Here is a 27,482-nt window from a genome sequence, read left to right as displayed (position 1 = left end):
ATACCTGAAAGGTGCCTATAAGCTGGGAAGAACTATTTATAAGGTCATGTAGCAATAAGACGAGGGGTAATGGTTTCAAACTAGAAAAGGGTAGATTTAGGTTGGATATTGGAAAAAAGTTCTTCCCCATGAGGGTGGTAGATCACTGAACAGGTTGCCCAGAGAGGTGGTGGAGGCCCCATTTCTGGAGACATTCAAGGTCAGGCTTGAAGGGGCTCTGAGCAACCTGATCTGGTAACACTGTCCCTGCTCACTGCAGGAGGGTTGGACCAGATGATCTTTAAAGGTCCCTTCCAACCCAGTACATTCTATGATTCTATACAATTGTTCTGAAGGGTGCTTCACTCTCAGAGGAAGTAGACCAGAGGACATTTCAGTTTTGGATGACTGCAGTTGACGTTAGATGGTGTTCTGTTGATTATTGTGACTTTTACTGGTTTTTATAATTTATTGGAATTTACTCAACATGTCTTGTGAAATTTATTCAGGGAAAGGGTCAGTCTCTTTTTACCAAGTTTTTCTATGGAACAGAAAATAAAGCAATAATCTGGTAACAGCAGGTCAATCTGGCATCTGACAATTCAAAGGGACTTTGATTTATTATTTCAACCAAGGCTTTTATTTTTTTAAAATTTTTTAACATATTTTTCTGCCTAACTCTAACAAACAGAATGTAAGAGGCTGCCTCTCCAATGGATATGGGAATGCCACCTAAATTACAGACAAAAGAAGGGATGACAAAGACTAAACATAAGATGGAGAAATCCTGCCCTCAAAAGCCAAAATTCTTACTCACCTTGATGATGTTTTAGATTTGTAACTAGTCACACGCAGTCTTGCCCAGAATCATCCTAGTCTTCATATCGGCTCCCTATTCCTCGACATTTATTTGTAACTTCCAAAATGAAGAAATAATTTAAGCTAAACCTTAGAGTATTTTCTTAACAATTCCTGTAAACTGAAACTTTTTTAGGTTTAAGACAGATTCAGTCTCTCACCAAAAAGGACAAGTGGAACTGAAACCGTCTTGTATTAAACTTCCTGCTGGAGTAACATGCAAACACACTTTCACAGACAATGTTTCTGCTATTAAGTATAAAATATTAATCTATACTTGAAATACCATATTTAAAAGATAATTCCTAGACAGTATTTCCCAAATGAGTTGTCCAAGCAAGAAGTGGAGGATATAATTTTTTCTTAGTAATATATGGTTGGCGTGTGAAAGGCTTGATAATGTGAAGTTAGTGCCATCCCCTTCTGTACCCTCCATAAAGATGGTTATTCATGTGCAAGAGAACAGACTTTTTAATTCTGTCTACATATGTAGAATTGTGATGGAGAAAAACTGTCCTTGGGGAGGTGGGCATGAGGAAGAGAAGGTGTGTAACCTTCAATGACTCTACGCGCAAATGGTGTAGCAAAGCTTTATTGAAAAGTAAGTATGGTTGAATGTAACATTTAGTTGTCAAGTTCCTTTCGCAAGAGATGAGGTCAGCAGAGATCTTAAAGATGAAAAGAATATAGTTTTACTGTGAAAAAAACAGACCTTTTGTCTTTTGGAGGGGAAGTGACCGTGAAAGAATTTCTGTTCTGATACAATTCCCCCCTTTCCTTCTAAGAGGGGATAGGGAATAAGAGGTGAGGCTCCAATATCAAGTGTATGTAATCTGAGCGTACATCCTCTCAAAAACACGACTTCACTGGTGACTGTTACAGTTCCGTTTAATCTCTTCAAGAACTAATTATAATCAATAAAATGGATTTTGCCTGTGGGCAGGATGCATACTGAAATGCACAAATAAGTTCATTGCAGTTTATTCAGCATGAAATTGCTATGCTATACAGGGTCAGAGAAAATGAGCTAATTTCAGTGCAGGATTTTGCTTTTGAGGAGCCAGATGGTGAAACCCAGGTATTTAGCATGTATTTAGCATCTCTGAATGAGTCTGCAGTCAGGTAGAAAGCAAAAAATGCGCCATCATGTAATAACCACGTACAGAAATACACACGTAGAAGGAGATAGGATTAGCCTCACATGACACTTCATTAATTCCCTTAGAAGAAATTACCCTTCACGTTCCGTCCAGGCATGCGCAACCAATTGCCTCCTTTCATCTTAAAAGATGTACTTTCACTCTTCAAGCAATTCAGCATGTACTGTATAAAAGCTATTTTTGTAAATTCCTCAACCGAGAAGGCAGAAAAAGTAGAAGGTGGCAGCATGAGCTAGTTAACCAGGTAGCTCGAATACGCTTCAAGTTTCTGTTAATCTTGTTGGCTTAGTGGAGATGCTGCCTGAAACAAACCAGCCTGTTAACTAACCTGGGTGCTGAAATAATTGGGTCTGAGGCCTTCTCCTACTGTGTTTTTTCCACCATGGCATTTCTGTGACAGTTGTAAATAGCTGTAGTGCTGCTTTCCTACCTTATAGTTGTGTTATGAAGAGGAATGCTCCAGTAATGCAGTTACATTTCTTAAAGTAACATTACTGAAGTAATGTAGGGCATTTTTCTGGGCTGAGTGGTTCTTATTCTCCTTGCCTAAATATCTCGTGCTGGTAGGTAGAGATGTGATAAAGCTGAACCTTCTGTCTTTCTCAGGATTGATTTAGCCCTGCTTCCCATACATTGCATTACATAAAAGCTTGTTACTGGTCCAGTTTTTGTAGAGGTTATCAACTAGTCCAAAGAGGGAAAAAGGTAGTATGAGGGTCAGGGCTTACAAAGAAAGAAAACACAATGATCTAGGCAAAAAAAAAATAGTACAAATAATAATCATTGTGCCAGTAAGTGTGATGCTAAAAAGCACAGAGAAGTACAAGGTACAAGTACAAGGTTAGGGCTGAGAGAGGATGGCTCCTCTCACACTTTGCAAGCAAGCCAGCTGTGCGTGCAGCTGTCAGGGTGCTTCATAAGCAAAGACGCTGCACAACTATTGCACCATCTCGTGTTTGGAGAAACAGAGGAAATGTGAAGGGATGACACCTTATCAGAGAATATCTCTAACATTTCCTCTCACCTCGTAATGTCTAAACATCTCCAAATTCTCTCCAGTTTGCTTTTCTTCTGTCTTCCTGTGAGGTGTCCCATTTCCTTTTGTGAATTGCTAGTTTCCTTTCACATGACTCTTCACTGCTGTACAAATATTATGGAAAAAAGCCGAATAATGTCAGTACTAAAAACACCGAGGGACTGCTTTCTCTATGAAATTCAGTTGTGTCATTTTATTGCTAAGTTCAAGCATCTGCTCAAATTTTATTTTTGTTTTCTAGCACTTAAGATTTTGATCTTATGATGATTCTTGTCATCATTTAATCCTAAAATAAATTATTTTGAAATTAATGCAGGATGTGAATGTGCAATATTCCCCTTATTCTTCACAAGCTGAAATGAACTTTTATGCCAGCAGTTCCAAACAGGATTGGCAGCCTGTTCACAACACGTGAAAGTACCATGTAAAGAAACAGAAACTTCATCGCTTCTGCTTTCCGTGGCACCTCAGTAGCAAATCTCTCAGTACCACCTCTTCAAAGAGAGATTGAACCTTGAGTTTTCATTCAAGGAGAGGCATGCACAGAATCAGTTCTCCACGTGTGTACCTGCATTTATCTTTGTGTTGTTTCTATAATAAGTTGTGGCCTTAAACTTAAAAATAAGCAAGTGTACTAGTGACCCCAACCTCACCATGGAAGTCAGTCGACATCTCATCACATAACACATGCGTGCAAATATTCACATACTCTGTCTCAGTGGTTGTGGTTCATGGTAGGAGGAGCTACTGAATCAATCCAACTGATAAATGTAGCTGCAAGCTAAGAATGCTGCGTGTTTTCATTCTTCTTTAATAAGCAAACCTCATGACACGACTTCTTTAGAGAACAGTAAAGAAATACGGAAAGTCATTTCCTGTTAATACTCTTTTTGAGAGTTCGTGTGATCCACACAAGCCTTTATTTCTAGAAAGCAGTGCACATGGCTTCTGCATGAGCAAAGCAGAGAGGGCAATGAATAGGGCAGAAATGCTAGTGTTTTCATTATTCACTGTCAAGCTTGGTGGCTTGCCCCCTTGCGTTTGCTTCCGATTATTTGGCAGGAAGTAAAAATACCTTCCTTCTCTATTGTGCATTCTCTAATCTGTGACCCACTAGCTGGTGTTTAGGGTTTGTCCCCCATTTGCTTGGCTTTTTGTGTTGTTTTGAGTTGGTAGGGACTTTCTGTAGTGGTTTGTTGGGTTTTTGTTGGTTGGGTTTTTGTTTGCTCTGTGACCCACTAGCTGGTGTTTAGGGTTTGCTCCTCATTTGCTTGTTTTTTTGTGGTGTTTTGGGTTGGTAGGGACTTTTTGTAGTGGTTTGTTGGGTTTATTTTCGGTTGGTTGGTTGGGATTTTGTTTGTTTTCTTCCCTCCACAAAAATAGATACCAAATGAAAGTAGTCACAAGATCAAGTTTGTTTCCTGGCCTGCCAAGCTAGCAACAGATCCGTGCATTGATCTAAAAATTCACAACTAAATGGAGGTAGTTCTCAGCTGATACACTGGTAAGTTCCTATTGTAGGGCAGCCTCATGTAGTGGCCCCAAAAGGTATAATCTTAAAATGTACTGTACTTTTAGCTCTCTGCGTGCCAGCAACCCAAGCTGTGTGAGTCCTTTTCATAGAAGGGGCATCCTGACATAGTATTGGGAATTATTTTAGACTCAAAGGAAGAAAAAAGATGAACTTTATGTAAGAAGAAGTGCTAGAAGGAGGTAAATTTTAGTTTATGTGGACTAGATGAAGTGAGGACACTGAGACAGAATTTTTTGTTGTCTTAGAGTTCAAAAATGAGACTGATACTTCAGTGTTTTCTATTCTTGAAAAGATGTAAAATAACACCCACAAAGTTGTTAAAATGTACTTTAAATTTTCTTAGCAGAGAAAGTAAAGTTTATTTGAATGTAGCATGCTATATATATAAACATAATTTCTTTTTAAAGTTAAAAATGTTTTTCCTTTTATAAATATGCATATGAGAATTCATCTTTAGAAGTGTTCAGTAGGATTAATACTATAAGGTTGTTTAAATTGCATATTGCTGACTTGTGGAAACACAGAATTCTATCAGGAAAGTTAGTCTACACATTCAGAGAGTTTTAATCTCTGTCCTGATACCGACAAAACAGCAGCATAACAAACACGAGGGTAAACACTGTCCAAATATTGTGCTTTATAGCATAGAATATCTTACATACATTCTTTTTCTAAAATACATTTTCAGCATTTCAAATGATAAAAAGAAAGAAATTAATGCAAAACAGATCAAAACCTTCCTTAGAATTTGGCACACAAAAAGAAAATATCATGCATACTGTATTAAAAACAGTGTGACCAGCAGGTCCAGAGAGGGGATCATCCCCCTGTACTCGGCACTGGTGAGGCCGCACCTCGAGTGCTGTGTTCAGTTCTGGGCCCCTCACTAGAAGAAGGATGTTGAGATTCTGGAGCGTGTTCAGAGAAGAGCCACAAGGATGGGGAGGGCTCTGGAGAACAAGCCTGATGAGGAGCGGCTGAGGGAACTGGGCTTGTTTAGCCTGGAGAAGAGAAGGCTGAGGGGAGACTCAAGGAGCCTTGTAGAGAGGTGGATGCTGGGCTCTTCTCCCAGGTGATGGGGGATAGAACAAGGGGAAACGGCACCAAGCTGTGCCAAGGGAGGTTCAGGTTAGAGAGAAGGAGGAAGTTCTTTACTGAGAGGGTCGTCAGAAGCTGGAACAGGCTGCCCAGGGAGGTGGTGGAGTCACCATCCCTGGATGTGTTTAAAGAGCGGGTAGATGAGGTACTTAGGGATATGGTTTAGGGGGTAGACAGGAACGGTTGGACGTGATGATCTCAGAGGGCTTTTCCAACCAAGCGATTCTGTGATTCTGTGGAATATTATGTGCTGTTTTCAAGGGATTCTTCTCCTGTTTCTTCTTGATTCTTAGCATTCCCTTAATTTCTAATAAAACATAAACATGCTTATATAAAAAGTATATAACGTTACACAGTGGGCCTGTTTTTTTTCTTACCGTATTTCTACTGTACACGAGAGAAAGCTGGTAATCTTCAGCTGAGGTCAAAGATTGTCATATCAATATGATATAAAAATTTCATTTTTAAACTTCTATTCAAGGAATGTCATTATATGATTGTTTTAAAATTTAATGCATGGTGGTTATCCGGAGAAGAGTCAAATTAGTTTAACACACGCTGACAGATGGTTAGTGGACAAAGACAAATCCATTAATAACCCGACACGCTGATCAGCAGTAAAATATCACGTATCTCTGCACTGTGAAAATGGTTGCAAATTATATTAGCATTGCGTTTTGACAGAAGAGATTTCTTTCTGTTGGCACATACCTAGTGACATAAAGATACCTTAGCCCCACTATTTCTTAACTCGCGCTATTTAATTGAATATACTGCTAAAAATGGGTATTCTGTCACAGTCCCAGCAAGGACAGAGGTCAAATAGCAACCAAGTTCTAGGCTTCTCTCATTTAATTTTAAATTTAGTGATTTCAGTTCAGAATATAGAAATGAAGTTAACTCTGCAGGGAATATTCTGTTGCCAATGATATTTATGGGCAAATATTTCCTTCTGTGCAGTTCTGTGTTGAAAGTGGTTTTTCCCTTATTTTCATATAGTTAAAATAGAAAAGCTCTTTTTAGAAACGTTAACATTACTGCCAACATAGAAAACAAAAAGTTTATGAAATCTTCAACATCTATTTATCGCTTTACTACTGCATTTTTATAAATAACAGATATACTTTTGTAATAAACCTGGACCATTTAAACATATTATTGACTTTGTACGTATTAGGCATAATAAAATAATTCACTTATGCAAAATTCTCTTGGTTTTTTTTAATGCAGAAAGAAATTTCTGTGCTCTAATAGCATAATGGCTTGGAGAGAAGTATTCTCTATCATGGAGGGCTGCTAAGGTGTGTACAGCCTGTGCTGTTTCCTGGAAATGTTTCTTATCTTCCTGACTAAGTCTCCATGAAATTCCCCACAGTTTAGTTTCACAGTATTTGTAGTCATCAGGGCAGCTTCACAACGACAACACATGCTCCAGCCCTTCCAATATTGACAGGAACTTCCTAAAACAAAAGGAAAGAAAGAAAAATGTGAAAGAAAAAGGAGGAAAACCTTTTTTTAGTAGATTCCTAGGGATAAGACTAGAAGAAATTACTTGCGGATTAAAAGGAGAGCAATTTGGTTATTCAAACTAATGTACTGCTAAAAATTATATAGATTTAACTAGGGCTCTGAAAATGTAATTTTGGCTTTTTGGGAAAAGGTTTTAGCAGCTGCTGAGATTTACAGGAGTGCAGGCTGGTGTTGTTGCTCTTAACTTTTGTGAAAGATCTTCCTATCCTGTGTTGCAATAATGTGGACTGTGTAGCTACAAAGGGATTTTGACAGTTTTAGGTAATTCCTCTTAGTCTCAATGATCACGGTCATAAATAGGACAACGTGGAAGCGTCTCCAGTAGAGGGCATTGCTGGCAAAGGCTTGCCATGAATCTGGTTCACTTGCCCATGCACGGCCTCCCCCCTTTAGTCTGAAAAATTTTCTACGGTTATTTCACAGGAGAAGCAACGAATATTTTATACAAGCAGTATATCTGCATCTTAATATATTATTTTTCACAAAACCAGTGCTCATTTTGCAACATAATCATTTTGGTCTCCTCCATTATTCAAGTAGCATTCATCCTATCTATAGGAAGAATTCCTATGATTTCTCAGGTAATTCTTCCTGTTACCTCTGTCCACTCGTTATTTTGAGCATCGTAGGACTCCACGGTATCCAGGTACGTATGGCCATCATAGCCCCCAACAGCATATAATCTGTCCCCCAGAGGACAAATTCCAACAGCATCCCGAGGTACGCTCAAGGGGGCCACTGTTGTCCAGGCATCTGTTTTAGGATCATACCTAGGATGTTGCATGAGCACAATTAGAAAAACACATTGTAAAAACACATTTCAAATTTAAATTGCTAGTATTTGCTTCTTTTCTGCTGTATTGTAGCTCAGCTTACGCTGGCACAGAGAACTATAAGTGAAGTGATTAAATATTTAATTTAGCCACTAGAGGGGTCCTCATGCCCATGAAAAGTGCTCATATTTTAGCTTTTTGATTACAGTCTCTCCATTTCTATCAGATTAAACAGTCAATATATTTAGAACATAAATGAGGCCTGTGGGAGTGATAGCATGGCCATTAGTTGACTCAGCAAAGTTAATTTGAATGTATCTTTTTTTCTTTCTCCATAAATATTTTTGTTTTTCCTGTCAGAGCTGATCTTTTCAGAAAAATTCACTGTAAATGAAGTTAAGTATCTCATATAGTTGATACAACATTGTAACACAAAGTGTCTGGCAGTATTTCACATCGGTGTTCATTTTATTTCCAGTTCATCCTCAATTTCCAATATCAACACAAACAAATTCAGGGGTAGTTCCAGCTTTACACCATCTAAATGGGAAGCTTCTCCAAATGAGGAGTTGTCCCCCCTCACGTCCCCTGCTAATTCCGGGCTCAAGTGTTCATTTAGTCCCTTACATTGCGCCATGTGCCAGCACAGCGTCAAAGCAACATCTGAGACACAATATTTCTGTTTGTGAAAAAGAAATGTCCAATATTCGCATTTTCTTAAGAACTGTGTTCATCAGTGGAGAGTATAAGGACGAGCCAAGCAGTATCTTCATTGAAAATTGTAACTATTTAAGAAATGGATGTAAAACTAAGATTTCAGATTTCACTGCTTAGAGATGTTGTGTGCTACCAAAATCATCAGGCCAAACTATTAATGCACTATTTAGATTTAAAATGTGAATTCAGGCTAAAGTATACGGCTTTGGTGTCTCTCTACCTTTTTTTTTCTTTGTCTTTTTAAATCAGACACTTAGCATGTGTTTTAGTCTGATTTCCTATAGCAATGTACTTTCTTACAAAAACAAGGCTCTTTCTATCAGTCTCCTCCATCAGAAAATACCTGTGCAGTGACTACAGCCTGTTTGAGGATGTGGTGTTGGTGATGTTTTTAACCTTTTGGTTAATGTCAGCCAAATTCTTGGAGGAAAAGACAACTGAAAAGTATTGAATTCCTACAATGTATGACACAAGTAGCTCAAACCTGAGTTTTGACACTTGAGAAACAGAAAGAGCATGTGTTGCATTTGTCTTACTTGTTTTGTCTTTACTTGGCTCCTAGGCAGCTCAAATAGAAGGGGGAACTGGGAGGGATTTGCTTCTGCGCGTTGTTTTGTTATCACAAGAACATTGGTAATCAGTTGTTCAGCTCAAAATATTACTTTTTTTAAATCATAATAAGTTTTACAAATGTAACATTCCAACTGTAAAGAGATTTCCCTTGCTTCTAGAAATTATTTTATATTTCCTCGCTGGAATGTAAAGAAAAAAATAAATCCTTACCTTTCCACACAGTCAGAAAGTCGAGAACAGTGGTTGGAAGCAGGTGCATCATGACCTCCCACAGCATACAAAAACCCATTGTATGTTGCAACACCAACACCACCTCTTCTCTTGGACATGGAAGCACATATGCTCCACTTGTTCGTGTGCGGATCGAAACATTCCATCGATTTTAAGCAGGAGCTCCCGTCTCGTCCACCAACAGCATACAGCCTGGGATAATCACCCACAAGAAGGCAAACAATTTCAGTCTCTAATCTATCACTTTAATACAGACTTTATTTGGTTAACTTCATTCAGACCACTTTAAAATTATCATTATGCTCATTATTTGCTATCTGACGGCTACACCTCGGAACTTTCTTTGCACAAAAGGTTTTGCTTGCTGTATGAAGGAAGTAATATTCTTCATCTGCAGTGTAAATTTTCAGTCAGTCACATATGAAAATTAAGCTTAAAAATGCATACCAGCTTCTTGAAATGTGAGCTATAGATGGAATTTAATTGAAAGTGGCTACATATATTTGAAACTTACGGGTATTACTCCCTATTACAGGCTTATGGAGTACTTGGACATCTTAGTACAGCATTAAGCATTTTTCCTCTAATATGTAATAGAACTTTAATAACATCATTATATATCAAAATATATTAAATGTATTTCCTCAGTGTATGTATTTAAGAAAATCTGCTGGACAGAAGTTACCATACAGGTATGTCATCTTGTCTGTTTAGCCTAAAGGCACTTAACAAACAACTGGAGATTTAAACCAGCTGATGTTGGCACTACATGTAAGAATAAATAGCAGAAATCCACATTAAGTAACATGGGAGTTTTGTGGCTTTTAGTCAATGAATTTTACAAAGCCTGAATTTCTTTTGCATTTCAAGCTAACTTGGATGCTGCTAGACTCTGGATACTGGGTGTAATGTCAGACGTATTTAGATGTTCAGCGTGCCAACTGTTCACGTCCCTTTCAAATCCTGGCTATTACGTACTGCCATGAGATTGAATTTACTTAGTGCAACTAGTTAGGGAATGTGTAGACTTGATAAAAGTAATCTAAAACAGATCAGTTGAATTTTGCTTGAGGACTACTCTGCCCTGGTGAGACCGCATCTGGAATATTGTGCCCAGTTCTGGGCCCCTCAGTTCAGGAAGGACAGGAACTGCTGGAGAGAGTCCAGCGTAGGGCTACAAAGATGATCAAGGGAGTGGAGCATCTCCCTTCTGAGGAGCGGCTGAGGGAGCTGGGGCTCTTTAGTTTGCAGAAGAGGAGACTGAGGGGAGACCTCATTCATGTTTATAAATATTTAAAGGGTGAGTGTCACGAGGATGGAGCCAGGCTCTTCTCGGTGACAAACAATGATAAGACAAGGGGTAATGGACACAAACTGGAACACAGGAGGTTCCACTTCAATTGGAGAAGAAACTTCTTCTCAGGGAGGGTGACAGAGCCCTGGCCCAGGCTGCCCAGAGAGGTTGTGGAGTCTCCTTCTCTGCAGACATTCAAAACCCGCCTGGACGCCTTCCTGTGTAACCTCATCTGGGTGTTCCTGCTCCGGCAGGGGGATTGGACTGGATGAGCTTTGGAGGTCCCTTCCAATCCCTAACGGTCTGGGATTCTGTGATTCTGTGAATGTCTGCTTTTTTCCACTGACTGGAAAAAAAATTTAGACCACAGGGTTGTATCATCTAACGAGAAAACTCTTGACCACTTTAAGAATAATACAAAATGTCTAGCTCTCTTTTCTAATGTTTATGAATGAAAGACAAGACTTGAGTTTGGTTGTGCAGTTTGTTGCTTGACCCATAAAAAACTTGAAGATTTGATTTGTTTTCCTTTCACATCGTGCCACTAGATACAGTCTGCTTGCTTACACAGCTTTCACAGAGAGAGGAAGTCACTGTATATACAAAGAGATTAGTTGAGATTTTTTTGTTTTCCATAACGTGTCTAGAAACATGGTAGAGTTTCCCATTCTCTATGGAGAAAACCCAAATATATCATTATTGACTGATGTTTTCCATAGACCATTTATTGGTCAAAAAGTGTTGCTCCACAGAAACTTAAAGTCTTTTCTGGTGGGGATGAATAGAAGAAATATGGCGTGACTTAAGGAAACAAGAAAAGGAGAAGCATTCTGCTTGGTTAGACCACAGCAGTAGCATTGAATGATGGACATTTGATCTTGCCTTTCTCTGGGATGCCAGAAATTACATCACTAGACTAACAGACATGATTGAAGCCAGGCTAGAGACCGCTTGTATCAGGAGTGATTGAGAACACAGCCAGGATCAGGCTGGATTTCCTCTTTGACAAAGTGGTTTCCTGCATGTCACTGTGGAAGCTACCAACAGGAGTTTCTGGTGAAGTTTACGCTGATAACATTTCCTCTGAGATACAACCGGGTCTTGAACAGGCACTTCTGCCTCTCTTGAACTTTGGAGCTGATAATTAAAGTTATGTCATGTTTGAATGCTAAGCCCTGACTTCAATGTGAAGAAGTTTTTCATTTGCAAATATTTGTTTGCTGACATCTTTGTTTCTGTATTTCTTTCTCTGCAACCTAAGAATTAAACAAGGAAGCCAGTGATAAAGTTTCAGGATAAATGCAGTTATCTGCCTGCAACTGTAATATTCCCAGCCCCTGCAAACTGTCATTGAACTTTCCACAGATTTCAGTAAGAAGGAAGGGTGGCTCAAGCCACGTTCTCTAACATAACCTGAGACCTTTTACAAGGCTTTTGTATGGCCAACACCAGACTAAATTGCTGAAGAAGGAAAACAGAATTATGTTAGGTGTTGATACATGAATTGTTCTTCCTGATGCTGAAATACTACTGCTTTCAAATAGGAAGGTACAAGGTGTAACACACTGTTCAGTATAGGCTATGCATTGGATATCTGTTCCTATGTAAAAGTGCTTGAGTGGCTTTGGTGTCTTAGGAGGATGTTTAAACAAGTTTCGCAAATGTTGTTGGGAAAACCAATGTACAGTGAACACGGGATCTCGTGTATTTAACCAATAGCTGAAGAGCAGAATAAATCTGGCTAGAATAAGACTTAGGTTGGCATAAACAGCCTTCTATAATTATTAAAATTGTCTTCCTCCCATTGAACTCACCACATACATTTAACCTTTTAAGAATTTTTCTTGACTGTGAACGTGCATGTTATGGTTGTAGATGCATGCAGGAAGTGTAAAATGACAGCGGAATGACTTTGTTTCTGTACACATTCTTCCAAACGCCGCTTCCTTAGATACATTGATTTTAAAATGTAAACATAAACTTGGAACGTTTGCGTTTTTTTTAAGTAGCTCATCCTATATCCCCAGAAGTTATATTGTAGGAAAAATTCTGAGATGCATGCAATAACATTTTCAAATTGTTATCGCTTAAAAGGGCTGAAATACGTTTAAAACATGACTGCAAATTTGAAAACAATTTACCACACTACAGAGGAATAGCTTTCCTTTCTTATTTTCGTGTGTTACATTTTCTCTTTTGTTTTCTTGAGGTGATTAATTACCGTAAGATTGGAAAGAAAAATTATGAAACTGTATTTTCAAGGAAGGAAGCAAATGAAAAACCAAAGAGAGCTTTTCCTGTTGACATACTTGCTATTTAATGCTGCAACCCCTACAGTGCTTCTAGGGGTTGACATGCTAGCAACGTAATTCCATTGCCGTGCCTGTGGGTCCCATCTTTCTACGGTATTAAGGTAACTCCATCCATCATGGCCACCAACAGCGTACATTGGACCTTCAAGCATTGCTACTCCTTCAAAAATAGAATTAGGGACAAATTACAAGATCTAATAATTTCAGTGACCAGTGGTGTAATAACTTCACACTTAAATTCCCTGTATGCAGATAAGCAATTTCAGCGGGTATTAAACTCTCTAAAAGCTGACTTGTCATCTGGCAGAATAAACAAAATACTTCATATACGGTCTTCTTCTGAATAAGCATTCTCTTTTGTCTAAAGATAGAGGAAATCTGCTTTAGTTCTGATGTTCTCTTCTTGGCCTTCTACCTCTTCCACTTCTGTTGACATTGTTCTGAATCAAATTTGAGCCCCTAAATGAGAAACAGCGCTGTTCTGTTAAAGAACGGTAATGAAAAATACGCCCAAACCAACCACCTATCCCTTATTCTGAGCCAGTTGAAGCTCTGTAGTCCTGCGAGCATGAAGCCTGTGTGGGTAACTGGCTGTCCTTACTAGTTAAAGTACCATAATGTTTTAGTGCCTGTAAGGGGAGCACACTTTTGGGTAAGAGCTGGCTCATATCTGTTGTCTTTGAGACACAGCAGAGTGAACTTGGCTGTCTCCGCAAAGCCCTCCATGGACATTGTCCTTTGTTATTATCCTGTGTCATTGTCCTTCTTCAGGGAGAAGGGCTTTGGTGCCTCCCTTTAGGGAGCTGCTGCTGCTGTTTGCTGCTTTTGTTGGGTAAGGCAAAATGTTTGAATCTGGCTGCTTAAAAGTTTTCTAAATCTGTCTTTTCAGGCCTAAATATACATGGCCTGATTTTTTCAAAAGTGCAAACTCTCCACAAAATCACACTGAAGCTAATAGGAGCTGTAAGCGTAAGGCAGCTTTGCAAGCCAGGCTGCTGCACAGAGAGAAGTTAACTTTGGGCACTGTGACCTACTTGTTGGGTAGAATTATTTCCCTGCAGTTGGCAATTATAAAGACTTCAATGAGAATTATTTAATGTTTTGTCTTCTTTCCCTTTGCTACCTGCTAGTATTTGCTTCTACAAATTTGACAGACTAGCCCTGCACTATACTTTGTCCACCAGGCAGTGGAGAAAGTGATATAGGCCACAAAGGGTTTGCAAATAATTCTGCATTAATCTTTTCCTAATATTCGTTAAAACAAAAATAGTCTATGTCATTTGAACGTACCAATTATTTCAAGCAATACCTGTTTCTGTAAACTTAAGAGAAGCCAGCTTTTTCATAAGGACTGCGATATCTAAATCATTCAGTAATCGTCACATTCCGTCCTCAACTGTAAACTTATCCTTATTTTTTCATAGTTCCAGAAATAAATTCTAGATTTCATGTTCATATTATTCATTCACTGTGAATAATATTAAGCATTATTGTGCAGCAAAGATAGTAAGCCATGGCAGAGCTCTGTAAAACTTGTAGTCACACCATTAAAATTAGAGAAGTAGTACTTATTGCCGTACCACAACATTTTCTGCAGTGGGAGTAATTCTCTGATCTGACTTTCAGAGGTGGTTGCTACCTATGGGCTTAACCTAAGTAATAATTTTTTAAAATACTGAAAATCAGATTGTTGTATTGTAAACAGATCTCTCGACTACTAAATTGGGCAAAGAGTTGATTATTTTGGCTGCTGCTTATATTTTTGAATTTTCTAAAAGCACAATTAATTCTGGAAGACCAGTGTAAGTTGGGTGAATACCAATAAATATCACTGGCATAAAATTAGAGCAATAGGCAAGTCTGACTTTGAAAAGTATCTTCTACAAATACCGCTCCGTGTTAGAAAATGCTTTAAAAAGTTATGTCTGCAGTGTTTGTGGCAACCAAAATTCATCTGTATGTGATCCAAGCTATTTACAAAGAAGGAACACCTCTTACCTAGGCCATGTCTGTGTGTTGACATAGGAGGCATTATAGTCCAAACTTTGGTGATAGGGTTGAAACACTCGACAATGTTAGAAGTTTTCAGACCATCTCTTCCTCCCACAATGTAAAGCTTGTTGTCAATTACTGCAACTCCAAACTGCAGTCGTCTGCCGTTCATAGTACCAATTTGTATCCAACTGTTAGTCCTAAGGTCATACTTTTCAATTGTAGTGGTACCTGTTAAAAATGTAAGTATTAGGATATAGCCGTGAACCGATCAGCACCCAGCAGTCAGCAGTTCCTACAGCCCAAAACATTTTTCAGTTGTAAACCACTGAAATTCTGTCTGTGGACTTTTACTGCGGCTTCCTGAGAACTTCAGGGAGATGTGAACCTAGTGAGAAAGCTGCATTAACTGCGTGCATATATAATTGTCAAATTTATGAGACTAAAACAAGGGCAAGAAATTGCAAATTAAATGCCAGCAATTTTTTTTAATACTGAAATTTTAGGCTATAATTTAAATCTGTTGCTCATTTAAATACTATTAGGGTAGGTTGTCTGTGGTTTGGTGTTTGGTGGGGTTTTTTTTGAGGGGGGTAGCAGTTTTCTTAAACTTCTTATGACTATGGTACCTCACAACTATGAGGTACAACAACCACCTCGAAACTCTTTAACCATGTTTGCGCTTAAACCATTAGTGACATCCAAAACTGAAAATGTATCCACGTGTCTGACAGGCCTTGGGCATGCATCTTCATGAGTAGTTTGGATATCTTCCATTTCAAGATGGAGACAGGCAGAAGGCAGAGTTTTGTGTGAGTACACACTTGCTTCCCACAGGCAGCTTTGTTAAGGTTCACCTTTGCAGATGCATTAACTTCTTGGCTGTTGTAATATATAAGCTGTATTTTTTTTTATGTCATTGAGCTTCTAGTAATGTTTTTACTGCAACTATTCATAAGGCCTAGCTCTCTGCCACTCAAAGCTGACACTTTTCCATGCACTGGCTGCTGTCAGTCACTCAGCAGCTGTAATTGCTCCTTTAAGAGCCGATTTAGCGCAGCTGGGACATGGCTGAGTGGCAACCAAGGTAGAAGAGGCAATTGCCAGTTGCACATACAGTGCAGCCTGGAGCTCTGCTTCAGCTCAGCTGAAGGTAACCAGATGAGAAAGAGAGAGTTGATTTCCTCCCTGATCCTTGACTAGGATTTGAGACTGGAGAAGTAGCATTTTGAGAGTTGCAATAGCCAGTTAGTGCCTAAGGAATGGTTTGCAACAGCAAAATAACCGTGCAATAAAGCAGAAAAGAAAGGTAGCATTTGGCTTAGAGATGTTTTCACAAGTAGAATCTGCTATATATCATCAGCTATACTTAATAAATTTAGTGAAATAAGAGCTTATCTCATAGTATCTTTCCTCTACGTGCTTTTTCAGATGCATAGGTTAGGAAAGAAACTGCCAGATCCACCTGCAATAAAAGAATGCAATTCTACTTCTTCCTTCTTCCTGTCTTCTTTTATTCTGGTCAGATGGATTTCTCCGACTCTTCTTTCCATTTGTTAGTCTGTTTGCTCTTCTTTGCATTGATTCCTTCTCATTTATTTTATGCTAATATGTGAGTGCCCCAAAATACATGAGGGTATACAGTGTTCATATGTACCCTGTAGGCTGTAATTTTTACAGAGGCTTGAAGGTAGGTTTTTAAAGTTCCTGTGGTTTAGGCAGGTTCACATTTTTCAACATACTTGCCCAGGTGTCTCTTTAATCTTCTTTCAATCATTTGAAGCTGAGATTTGACTTCATACACCACCTGAGATATGCACAAAGCCAGGCCTGGTGTTACCTGAGAGTTTTATCACAGAAAGTGTATTATTGCCAGAGGTGGTAGTTACTCCCTTCTCAGAGCTGTTCTTCCAGTGCATCATAGCCTCGTAGGTGCTGTTTCCTTTATCTTATAATCCAGCACAGGCTCAAAATATGAGTAAGAACTGCAGACAGGAGCAGGAAGGAGAGGAAATGCTGTTCTTAACCATCAAAAGGCAGAAGTTCAAACAACTGGCTTTACTCCAAGGTAATAAGTAAAAGAGGCACCAACAGGAAGTGCAGATGTTGACTGAAATAGCCCTTTCTTTGCATAACCTTTACTGAGGAAAACCTATTAAAAAAATTCATCCTTGTTTTGGTAGAAGTAGGTTGAAAGATTACCTTGAATTCTTGATTGTTTCATATAATTCGTAAATAATCAGCATCTCTAATGAAACTATACTAATTGCTACAGTTTGACTTCATTTTGCCAAACTGCCCTAGGAATGAGTGTTCTCGTGTTGCGATGGTGATAAATGTATTTTGAGCTTGATTTGATTGCATGGGGGTAGTAAGGTAGCACTGCAAGATCTCTCACATAGGAAAAGTCAGTCATCAGCAACTTTGTGCAAACCATGAAATGGATTAGCTTCTTTGTGATTCTATTAAAAGTGAACTCACGCAGTTAAAAGTAATGCTGTTCAGCAAGTCGCTAGACTTGAAACTAATTACAGTTCTTTGGCTCCAAGCTGCGGGTTTGAAGTTAAGGTTCCTGTACAAAATGATTTCATATACTGCCTACTAAATAGAAAAGTGTAATGTGTAAAGTGGTAAGCTGATTGCGGTTGTGAAACTCAGATAATAAAAACTGGAATATATTTATAGCATTTAACTTTCAAACCTGAAAAAACCCCTGTGTATGAAATCCTTAAAGAAAGCTGCACATACTGTTACAGTCGTGAAAAAGTACAGGCTTTTCCATCTGCAATGTTATAATAAGGATTGATAAGCTTTAGCTAAGTTCTCAATAATTCTGTAATGCTTTTTACTTTTGTTTTCATCCTCTTTAAAATTTTTTTCAGCCTCCTAACTTTCGTCAAAAAATGGAGCACAGAGTTATAAAACAACATTAAACAAATATAGCAATATTTTTAATATTCTTTTGAATTGTAAAGTAAAACTGTACACACAAGTTCTTACAGAACATAGTTTTAAAATCACCACCTGACTCAAACTTCTTCATTCTGTGTGTGTATCATTTACAAACGTATGATTCTTGCAAGAAGAACATCAGACACACTGGACTGGGTTCTATGATTTCATTAATCTTCCTTTTCATCCCTAAATTTGTCTTCTTCAAACAGAGATCATTAAATGATAGTCATATATTGTCTGGGTGTCCATAATACAATTAGTTGATTCAATTAAATTCATTTCTGAGCTTACCTTTAGTGGCATCCATACCTCCTACAGCATAAAGTGCACCCACTGTAGATTTTCTAGGCTTAGTTCGAGGACTCTGCATCATGGACCGTCTTTCTGGTAGCAGGTGGTACTTCATAGCCTCCATAAGAAGTTTCTGACACTCTAGGTCGTCTGCAAACATTGGACTGTTTTCTAGATCAGCTAGTAACTAAGAAATGAAAAGTGAGGATCACATGTGTATCTAAATCATTAAAATCGTATATACTTCAGTAACTAAATTATTTGTGGTTGCAACATTCATTTTCAGTTCACCTCTCGCTCAGGCTTTGCTGGAAACTCCGCTTTAGTGCAAGCAAAGCAATATAAACATAGGGAAAAAAAGTCTTTAACTGTGATGCCTTGCTTTATTTTTTCCAAAAACTTTCTTATAACCTTTAGAAAAGGTTAAAATTGCAAATGTACAACCACACTCTCCGAATGCAAAATGTCTTTTGATGTGAGGATAAGCAAATCTAACATACAGTACTGGACATCTTTGTGACTATTATAATATATTAAATGAGGCATATATTTAAAATTAAATGTATATGGTGTTCTGATACTTAAACCAAAGTTGACTATTTGCAGCTTCAGTCATGGAGATCTACGGAGTAACTGTAGTGTCCTGAGAGTCCTGATATTCCTATAAGCTTTTCTGATGAGATATGCAAATTCTTCTATGACACAGATACCACAGTGTCAGCTTACTATAAAATGGTGTAACCATCTCTGGAACTTATTTGATGAAGTGTCTCTTTCAGTCTCAGAGGACAAGTAATGTCAATGCTCAGAATAATGCAATAATCTGAACCCTTTTGGCTTTGTCTACTTTCCATGGCCATAAGGAAATAAGTATTATACCTTATCCATTCTGCAGTTTGGGAAATCTAAATAAATAGCTCTGCATGGTCTCTAAGTTGCACTGTTATTATAGGAAAACTATTACTGTTAAAATCAGAATAATTTGGTTGGAAAAGACCTGGAAGATCATCAAGTCCAACCATAACCAAACTCTACCAAATGTTGAGCTAAACCATGTCCCTTAGTACCAAGTCAATGCATCTTTTGTGCTCCTCCAGGGGCGGTGATTCAACCACCTCCCTGGGAAGCCTATTCCAGTATTTAATCACACTCTCCATCCAATAGTTTCTTCTAATAACCAACCTAGACCTCTCCTGGTGCAACTTTAGGCCATTTCTCTTGTCCTATCACCTCTCACTAGAGCAAAGAGACGCACACCCACCTCACTACAACCTTGTTTCAGGTAGTTGTAGAGGGCAAGAAGGTCTCCCCTCAGCCTCCTTTATTATGTTGCTACCCAACAAAGAAATACTGTACTTTTGTAATACCGTTAGACTGACGTTTTTATAGAGGTGATTTTGAGCCTAGTAATTACACTGGCATTGTGGGATTTTTTTTCATCTGTTTTTACAAATAATAAACATACCTACTATACAGTTCAAATTTAAAAAAGAGGGGGGAAAAAATCCCCACCAAATAAACCCCAGCCAAAACCAGGACCTTTCCACAGAACTCTTTTCTCTGTCTAAATGATGCCTGAGGCAAGCATTTCACCCGTTAGCCCTTTACTTTCATACCTGAGGTGGAAGTAGAGGAAGTCTAATATAGGAGAGAAGCATTCCTAGGTCTCGTTGCCGGTTTTGCAGATCGTGCCTCACCCACATCATCAAGGCCTGGAAAATGGCTTCTTCATCTGGAACGTTGATGTCATCGCTAGACAAGAGCTTTGCAATTTCATTAGCAGGAAGTAAAAGAAATTCCTGGTTTTTTATTACTTCTGTGAAGTGTTCCTAAAAAGAAAAAGAGGTTTCAATGCACCGATGATTTTCACATCATGAAATAACATTTTCTTAGATAACGTAGGCTTTGCATATATTTCATTCCTGTCCTGTTCTATGGTATAGGGAAATGAGATATATTCTGAAAATCACTGAATCTCCTTCTGCCATTTGAAGATCTTTTGATTGCTTTTTGCTGCCTTACTCTTGCAGGACTGAAGAATAATGATCATCATCAAACTACCATGCTTACAGATAATTTTGTCAGGCTTCTTCTCAGTGTGTTCTGTCTTAGGGATTTGCCGCTGACAGTTTTGTCCATCAATGGGATCTTAACACTGCAGCTTAATTGAAAAACAAATTGAAGATATAATATGTGTCTTAAAAATGCCAAGCAGGTATATAAATAAATGTTGTCACTTCTGTTACAGTCGGATTCAAGTTTTACAAGTTTTAAGCAAATTACATTGAAACCTTCCAGTCATTTTGCAGCAAACTGTGCCAGGTGTTGATGGGATGTCTCCACTCTTAGGAGCAGAAAATACAGCAAGGGAAATTAAACTCACTGTTCTACCAGTACTTTTTAATCTAAACATAGTATATTGTGCAGTCAAGTTACACCACTATTGGAATTGCTATTAAGTTATATTAATATATAGTGCTAATTCCAAAGGAAGAAAGAAATTTTAAGAGATGGATTTTTTTATGTTGTGTGCAGAGAAACACATGTAGGAATTTGTGCCTATATTTGAAATATTAATTTCCATTTATGTACCTGGAAGTAATAGATCGTATTTGGGAACCAAATTGAAATAGGGCAGAAGAAGAAATTTTAGTAACTGATATTTGCATTATTTGTTTTCAGTAGTTTCTTAGCTTTCTGTAACTATTTTCAAGAGTACCAAGGACATAAATATAGAAGTGTCAGTGATTAAAGGAGACGTTAACTTTGCTCTGCTATGCGTATCCTGCTTTAATATTTTGTGACATTCAGAGAATAGGAAGAGGAAGGCCAGTCCCCATTTAGCTACAGATATAGGCCAAGATGTTTATCAGAACAAACTCTATCTGCATGAAAATATATCAGGCAGGAAACTGTTGGTGCTTTTCATCAATGGCTAGGGTACTTGAAAGGGAAGGTCCCTGTTTTGTCTGATCTTACTGAATGGAGATGGTGTTTACAGATTAGTATCTTCTGAAAATGTTTAAATACTACTAGTTCATTTGAACGGTCTCTGTTATCTGTATTTACAGTATGACTTTCTAGACTTTCAGCTAAGGTTTGTATTTTCAAGTGGTTGAGGTTGGCGTGAAACAAAACAAAGTTCTATTTATCCTCTTCCGCAGCACTTGTGCGTGCATCATGATGATCTCTTATTCTCCAGAGATTTTTTTTTAAATCACTTCAAGGGTTTAAAAGAAGATTTTCTTTAAGGTTATTTCAGAGAGGGGCAGATTTCCTCTTCTGTTTCTAAACTGTCAGTAGCTGCAAACTTGGTTGGTGGTGTTGTGACATGCAAAGTCCTCTTTCATAGCAGCATTCTCGATCTGTGCTGCACACAAGATATGGGAGGTGGTCCTAGAGGTGGAAATGCTTTTATGAAGATATACTGTAAAGCACAGTAGTGCTCATTCTCAAAGATTCGCCATAATCTATCACATGAGACGGTGTTCTTAAAGCCTCAACTATCATTGCTGTGACGCACAGTATTAAAAAGTAGTAAAACTCTCACTCCTGGGGAAGACTGGAGGATTCAAATGGTTTAAAAAAATCTAACCACAAAAGGCTCTCCTATCATAAATCCATGTCATAAAACCGTAAGTCTGATCATAAATCCATATCATAAAACCATAAGTCTGATCATATGATTTTATTTCCATTTTACTGCTATCTGGACCATGCATTTTAAATACTTGAAGTTGATGCCTGTGCGCCAGGGCTGGTGGGAGAAAAGCCGCAACAGTAGAGGAGGAACTTCCTGATTTTGGCTGAGTATAAAATGGTGTGAGGCAGCAAGGACAGCACTGTTATTCAGAGGTTGAGTGAACCTCTGTCTTAAATGCCCTTTTAAAAATCTTAAAATTTAAAAGGAACCTAGATTGCTGCTGAACAAACCATGCATTAGTATGACAGGAAGGAGCATAACCAGTGCCCTCAATCCGCACATGCCACACTCATTTATTTCAGCATGTGGAAGCGTACAATCTCTTGCTGGAATGCTCTCAGCATTATGAAGGCTTTAAACTGGTTTTGACATACTACTCTAATATTTCAAGCATAAAGCTGCCATGTGTCTCCTAACAAGTAGTTCTTTTTATATCTATTTAGCTGTAGTGTTGCTATTCTTTTTGTGTTTAAAGCTGCTATAGCACATCTTGTTGTCCTGAATATTTATCCCTTGATTTGGTTTCACAGCAAGCTATCTTGCTTCTCTGTTTCCCACGCTCTGAATATTCTTTTCTTGCTTTGAGCCAGAGAAGGATTATACTCTAGTCAGTGATGTGCTCCTTTTTAGCATTCCAAATCTTTCCCATACATTATTTTGTGCCTTTTAATGTGTGTCTCACCTTAAAATCAGCTTTAGATTTTTCTTTCTGTTGAATCAAAGGCATAAGAATGGGCCATTGCTGTTTCCCTCTTAACATTGGGCATGTTGAGGCTCAATTACATTTTTTGGAAGAAATGTGTACAAATCATGCTGCAAATTTATGTTCAATAAGTATGTTCTTCTGCAAGGCAGAACTCTGAAGTGGGAAGCAACAGAACTGAACATTTGTTTTTCTAAGCACGCTTTTCTCTCCTTCCAATACTTCCATAACAGTCACAGTTCTTAAGTTTCCCTTGGAGACTGAGCTGGACAGAAATGTCCCCACATTAGGGACTTGACAGAACTGACCCTGCCAGGGTAGGAAGAGCAGAGCCACTGCATCAGTCTTGGAGACAGCAGCAGCCCTGAGCCCTGTCAGCTGGCTGTGCTTCGCCAAAGCCCGTATGTTTTCCAGAAGACTGTTCCCACTTGCTGCTAACATCATTGCAAAGCGGTTAGGTTGTTCAGCTCACCATCGTGTACGTGTGTGCCACCTTCAGGAGCTCTGCGCAGCCCTGAGCATCTCCGAAAGAGCGGATCCCCAGGCAGTTGGAAGGATGGAGCTGCTTCATGAGGAAGTTGCAGCATACCTCAATAACCTGGGATAGCTGGAGAAGACAAGCTGCAGCTAGCAAACTTTCTATAGTGTCTTCCTTTAACTCTAGAATACCTGTGCAGTTTGCATATAAGGGAAAAAAAATCAGTCACTTTCTTTGTATTTTTATTACTTGAAAGCTTCCCACTCCCCAATTTTTCTTCTTCTCTGAAAATTTTTGAAAAGCATGTCCTGTGATTCACAAATTCATTTTCCTTTCTTGCCAAAGGCTTTTTGAACATGTATTTTTAAAAGACTTGGTAGATTCTGAATACAATGATTGGAATATTTTTAGTTGGACCTTTAACAGTATTAGATCTGAAGAAAAGTCAAATAAAAGGAAAGGTATGATTAAAGAAAAGCTTTTCCTAAAATAAATAACTTAATGAAATATATCTCAGAAGTCTGTATTACATACAAGAACTTCAGTTGCAAAACCTAGGAAATGGCAGCAGGGTGTGCAGGAAACATGATTACCTGTGCATTGGAATTTTTAATGAAATTATGATACGGCATGAGAATTTTGTCATGGTCATAGGTAGACTGGAAGGTGTTATTTTAGTAAGATCTTCCATTCTTGTTGCTCAGTGGATGGCTTAGTTCCCTAGTTGATACCACAGCACTGAAATCTATTCTGAAAAAAACAGCTGTGGAGGTTTTTTATGACTGTGTTTTCCATTTATCATTACAATATCCAGTTGCCTCAGAAACATTCATTTCTTCCTCAGCTGCTTCTGTGAAAGGATGATAAACGCTATCTCCATTTGATGTATGGAGAAGGCCAGTGTTGAGAGATTACAGTCACAATTATCATCAAAGTAGAACTGTTAAGAGGTTTTTTGTCCAAAGTTCACTTCTGATTTATTTTAGTAGAATATGACGACAACCCTGAAAGTTATAGCTCTCTTCTCTGAAAGTCACATTTATATTTCATTTACCTAAGAAAAAACTAGCACTCAGTTTAGAGGTTTGGTTACTATCACATGAAAACCTATGACTGAGGCAGTAGGAAAATTCATTTTCCATAGCAGAATTCAGCAGTTTTAACTTAGCACAGACCCATCTCTTCTGTCCCTTCCTTTGTAACTTAAATAATACCTCCCAACTTCTGCACAAAATGAGGAAGGGCTGGCAGGGAGCAGAACAGGGCAATGTTTGGGTTTGGTTTTGACTGTACAACTCGGAATAGTTACTGAATGGATATAGCAAAATTGGTACCTGTTCTTGTAAATAAGGCTTGCAATATAATGCCTCAGAGCAAAGAGGGAATCCTGACTGCACAAGCAAGCTTACACTATTTCATAGTCTGGCATTTGCTTTTGTAGTCTTATATATGTTCTCTCATATGGTTTTGCATTAAGCAAATTGAAAGTGATGAATTTTAATCAAGTGGGATGATTTTGAGATACGTGGGGATAATAAGCAGCCCATCACCCAGCTTCTTTGTGCTTCTACTAATCTATTTCCTCAGGTAATGTATGCTAATTCAGTGCCACAATATCACTGCATTATACATGTCGAGCAGCACTCCCTCTCACCCTCTGTATTTATCCCTTGTTTGTACCCACAGACAGGGTCTCTTCTGTGTATAGAAACTTATGTTTCTGATCCGGGTTGCAGATTGCTTAACCTTCTGGAGATGTCTTTCTTTATGCAACAGTCCAGATTTATGGTGCCTGACCTAACAAGTGAAGAAGTCTCCTATTTTTAACATTTTTGCTAATGCCGATACGGTAAATACAACGAGGTCTTTGTTTTACTTTAATTTTTTAAATTATTATTATTATTCTAAGCACTTTCAAAGTGCTATAAAAATATTTATAGACAGCTGTGATACATCTTCCAGCAAGCAAACATTCATAAATTCAGAAAGTTGTTCTTCTAGTCAGCTAAGTGTTGTTACTTCCTGCGGAGTTATTTCTCTTTTTGAGATTTGGGGCTTTATTTGTCACAGAACTGCACAACTTGTCAGTGGAAAAAGGGTTTCCCCTTTACCTTTCTGGCTGGAGTAGCTGCTGTCTGCATTAAGAGGCTTGCCAAATGCCCAAGTATGCAGACCCCCAGCATCATTGAATGATCTGGGTGTCTCTGGTTGTAATACATACTGACATAGCGTTATGTTCTACAGCATTTTTTCCTGTTCATGATAGAGTAGATGAAAGGGACTTCACAATTCTCTGACTTGGTCTTTTTGGCTTTTTGGTTCAAGCATTTCAGATTCACCACTACAGGGGTAAATGTTTAAAATAGGAGAAAGTAAAGTAGGAAAAAAATACATGTACACCATGTATTAAAATAAAATACTTAATTTCATTAAGATAAAATCTCTACAGTTTTTCAAGATAACGTAAGTAAACTTTGTTCAGAATGTGGTGGCACTTTCTCCTGGTAGAGGTTGCTCTGATCTTGGGTGTGATTGTATTCCTGTTTTCTTCTGATTATTCCTACTCAGGAGCCTTGAGTAAGCCAAATACCTGCCACCCCAGGTAGACCATTTCTACAGCTACCAAGGAGAGGAAGTTTCATAGTACCCTCTTCCATGCCACTGCACGAAGTGTGCAACAGGCAAAATAAGTTCATGTCTAACTAAAACTCCTAAAATAATTTGTATCTAGTTGAAGATATATGTCCAATATGAATTTATATGTTAACTTTTCTGAATGTATTCTAGAATAAGCCATCATATAAAGCAGTAATATTTATTCATCCTCTCTCAAGAAAGGTTTACATCACATATGTAAGATTTATGCATGTATTTATGTACTAATATGAAATGGAAGAAGGAACAATGATGTGTGCATTGAATAGATTCTTGTCTTCCTTTACAACAACGATGTGGGTAACAGAGGAAGAATTACCTGTGTAGGCATAACGCACCAAAGCTTTCAGCGCATCAGGGTCTACTCCCTCCATCTTGATCTCCTCTTGTTTTGCTTCCCGCACATCGTTAGTGAACATTGCAGCAAAATAATCGGACACTGCACTGAGAACCAACCTTGAAATAAAAGCGTTTTAGGGACACTGCAAATTACTGAATAAACTCAACAGGAAAGAAATTCAGTATTACTATATTATAAATTGTGTGTGCAATACAAACATCATCTTTAGTACAGGATTCAAATATTGTACCATTGAGTAATAAGGTTAAAAGGTGAAAATGGTAATTAGTAATCAAATTTTCTCCTGTAGAGCTTATTTTTGGGCAGATTTTCTTCACCAATCTCCCTATAGTTTGACAGAAGCAATAGGGAAGATGGACAATATCAATGGTTCATGTTTGAATTTCATTCTATTTGAAATCATGACTATGAAACATTGATCACATTTTATTCTGTTGTTAGTTCATGTCCTTATTATAGTAACTGTTCATTCAATATTGAACAGGTTAGGCATAAACTGACCTAGCATTTGGAGATTTCTGGCTTTGAAGCCGTGTAAACAATACTGGGAAACGTACCTGTGAGCTGGAATCTTTTGGTCACCAACTATGAGAAGAACGTCACACAGCTGCTTCTGCTGCAGATAGCTTTCCATTTTGCGGAAAGTTTGCTCTGCATGGTTTGTAGACTGGAAATACTCATCCGAGCCGTTGGTGTTCATTCCAAGCAGGGAGCTGCTGGTCGTTGAGAGCCTGCAAGAGAAAGAGGCAGCGTGATAAGTTTGGCATTACAAACGCTGGCTGCATTCTTCATTTAATTTTTGTTCAAATGGCATTACAGAAATGTTTAAAATTATAAAGCTCTGATGATCCTGGTCGTACTATGCCTTCTTCAATTTTTTTCTGTGTTTGGTATCTGCAAGTTTTCATGTATAAGGCTGCACGTAAGCTGTAGTTTACTGCAGTTAACTGTTGTAGGTGGTGCTCCTGAGTTCTGAGTCAATGATACACGGTTTGCACAGCATCGACGTGATAAATGCAACCTCCTGATCATTCCCGAGCAGAATACATTAAAAAAACCACCCTATTTTCCTGTGATAGTAATAGCTAAAATATCTTGTGGTATGAAAGTTTGGGTATTGCATGTCTTTAGCTCTTATGTTTCTCTTCGTATTTGCACATTAAATTACATTACTAAATGGGAATTAATCAGAAGACAATTTGATAAGGACCACATAATTCTAGACAAATTACCAAACTAAAAGCTGATG

The 27,482-nt window shown here is 38.2% G+C and overlaps 1 protein-coding gene across 1 annotated transcript; it reads right to left on the bottom strand.

Moving 5' to 3' along the window:
• Positions 1-7,772: 7,772 nt before the first annotated feature.
• On the bottom strand, positions 7,773-26,960 carry LOC104534206 (kelch-like protein 4). Its single transcript, XM_010183746.1, has 9 exons — positions 26,791-26,960; positions 26,192-26,328; positions 23,212-23,408; positions 19,950-20,162; positions 18,334-18,520; positions 15,094-15,318; positions 13,093-13,255; positions 9,469-9,681; positions 7,773-7,965 (listed from the first exon to the last, which is right to left on the bottom strand). The coding sequence occupies exons 1-9, from the start codon at positions 26,931-26,933 to the stop codon at positions 7,773-7,775; spliced, it is 1,671 nt and encodes a 556-aa protein (XP_010182048.1). The 5' UTR covers positions 26,934-26,960.
• Positions 26,961-27,482: the final 522 nt, after the last annotated feature.

Source organism: Mesitornis unicolor, unplaced genomic scaffold, assembly GCF_000695765.1.
Source record: "Mesitornis unicolor isolate BGI_N332 unplaced genomic scaffold, ASM69576v1 scaffold22264, whole genome shotgun sequence".
Taxonomy (NCBI): Eukaryota; Metazoa; Chordata; class Aves; order Mesitornithiformes; family Mesitornithidae; genus Mesitornis; species Mesitornis unicolor.
This window is presented reverse-complemented; position numbering and strand designations above follow the sequence as displayed.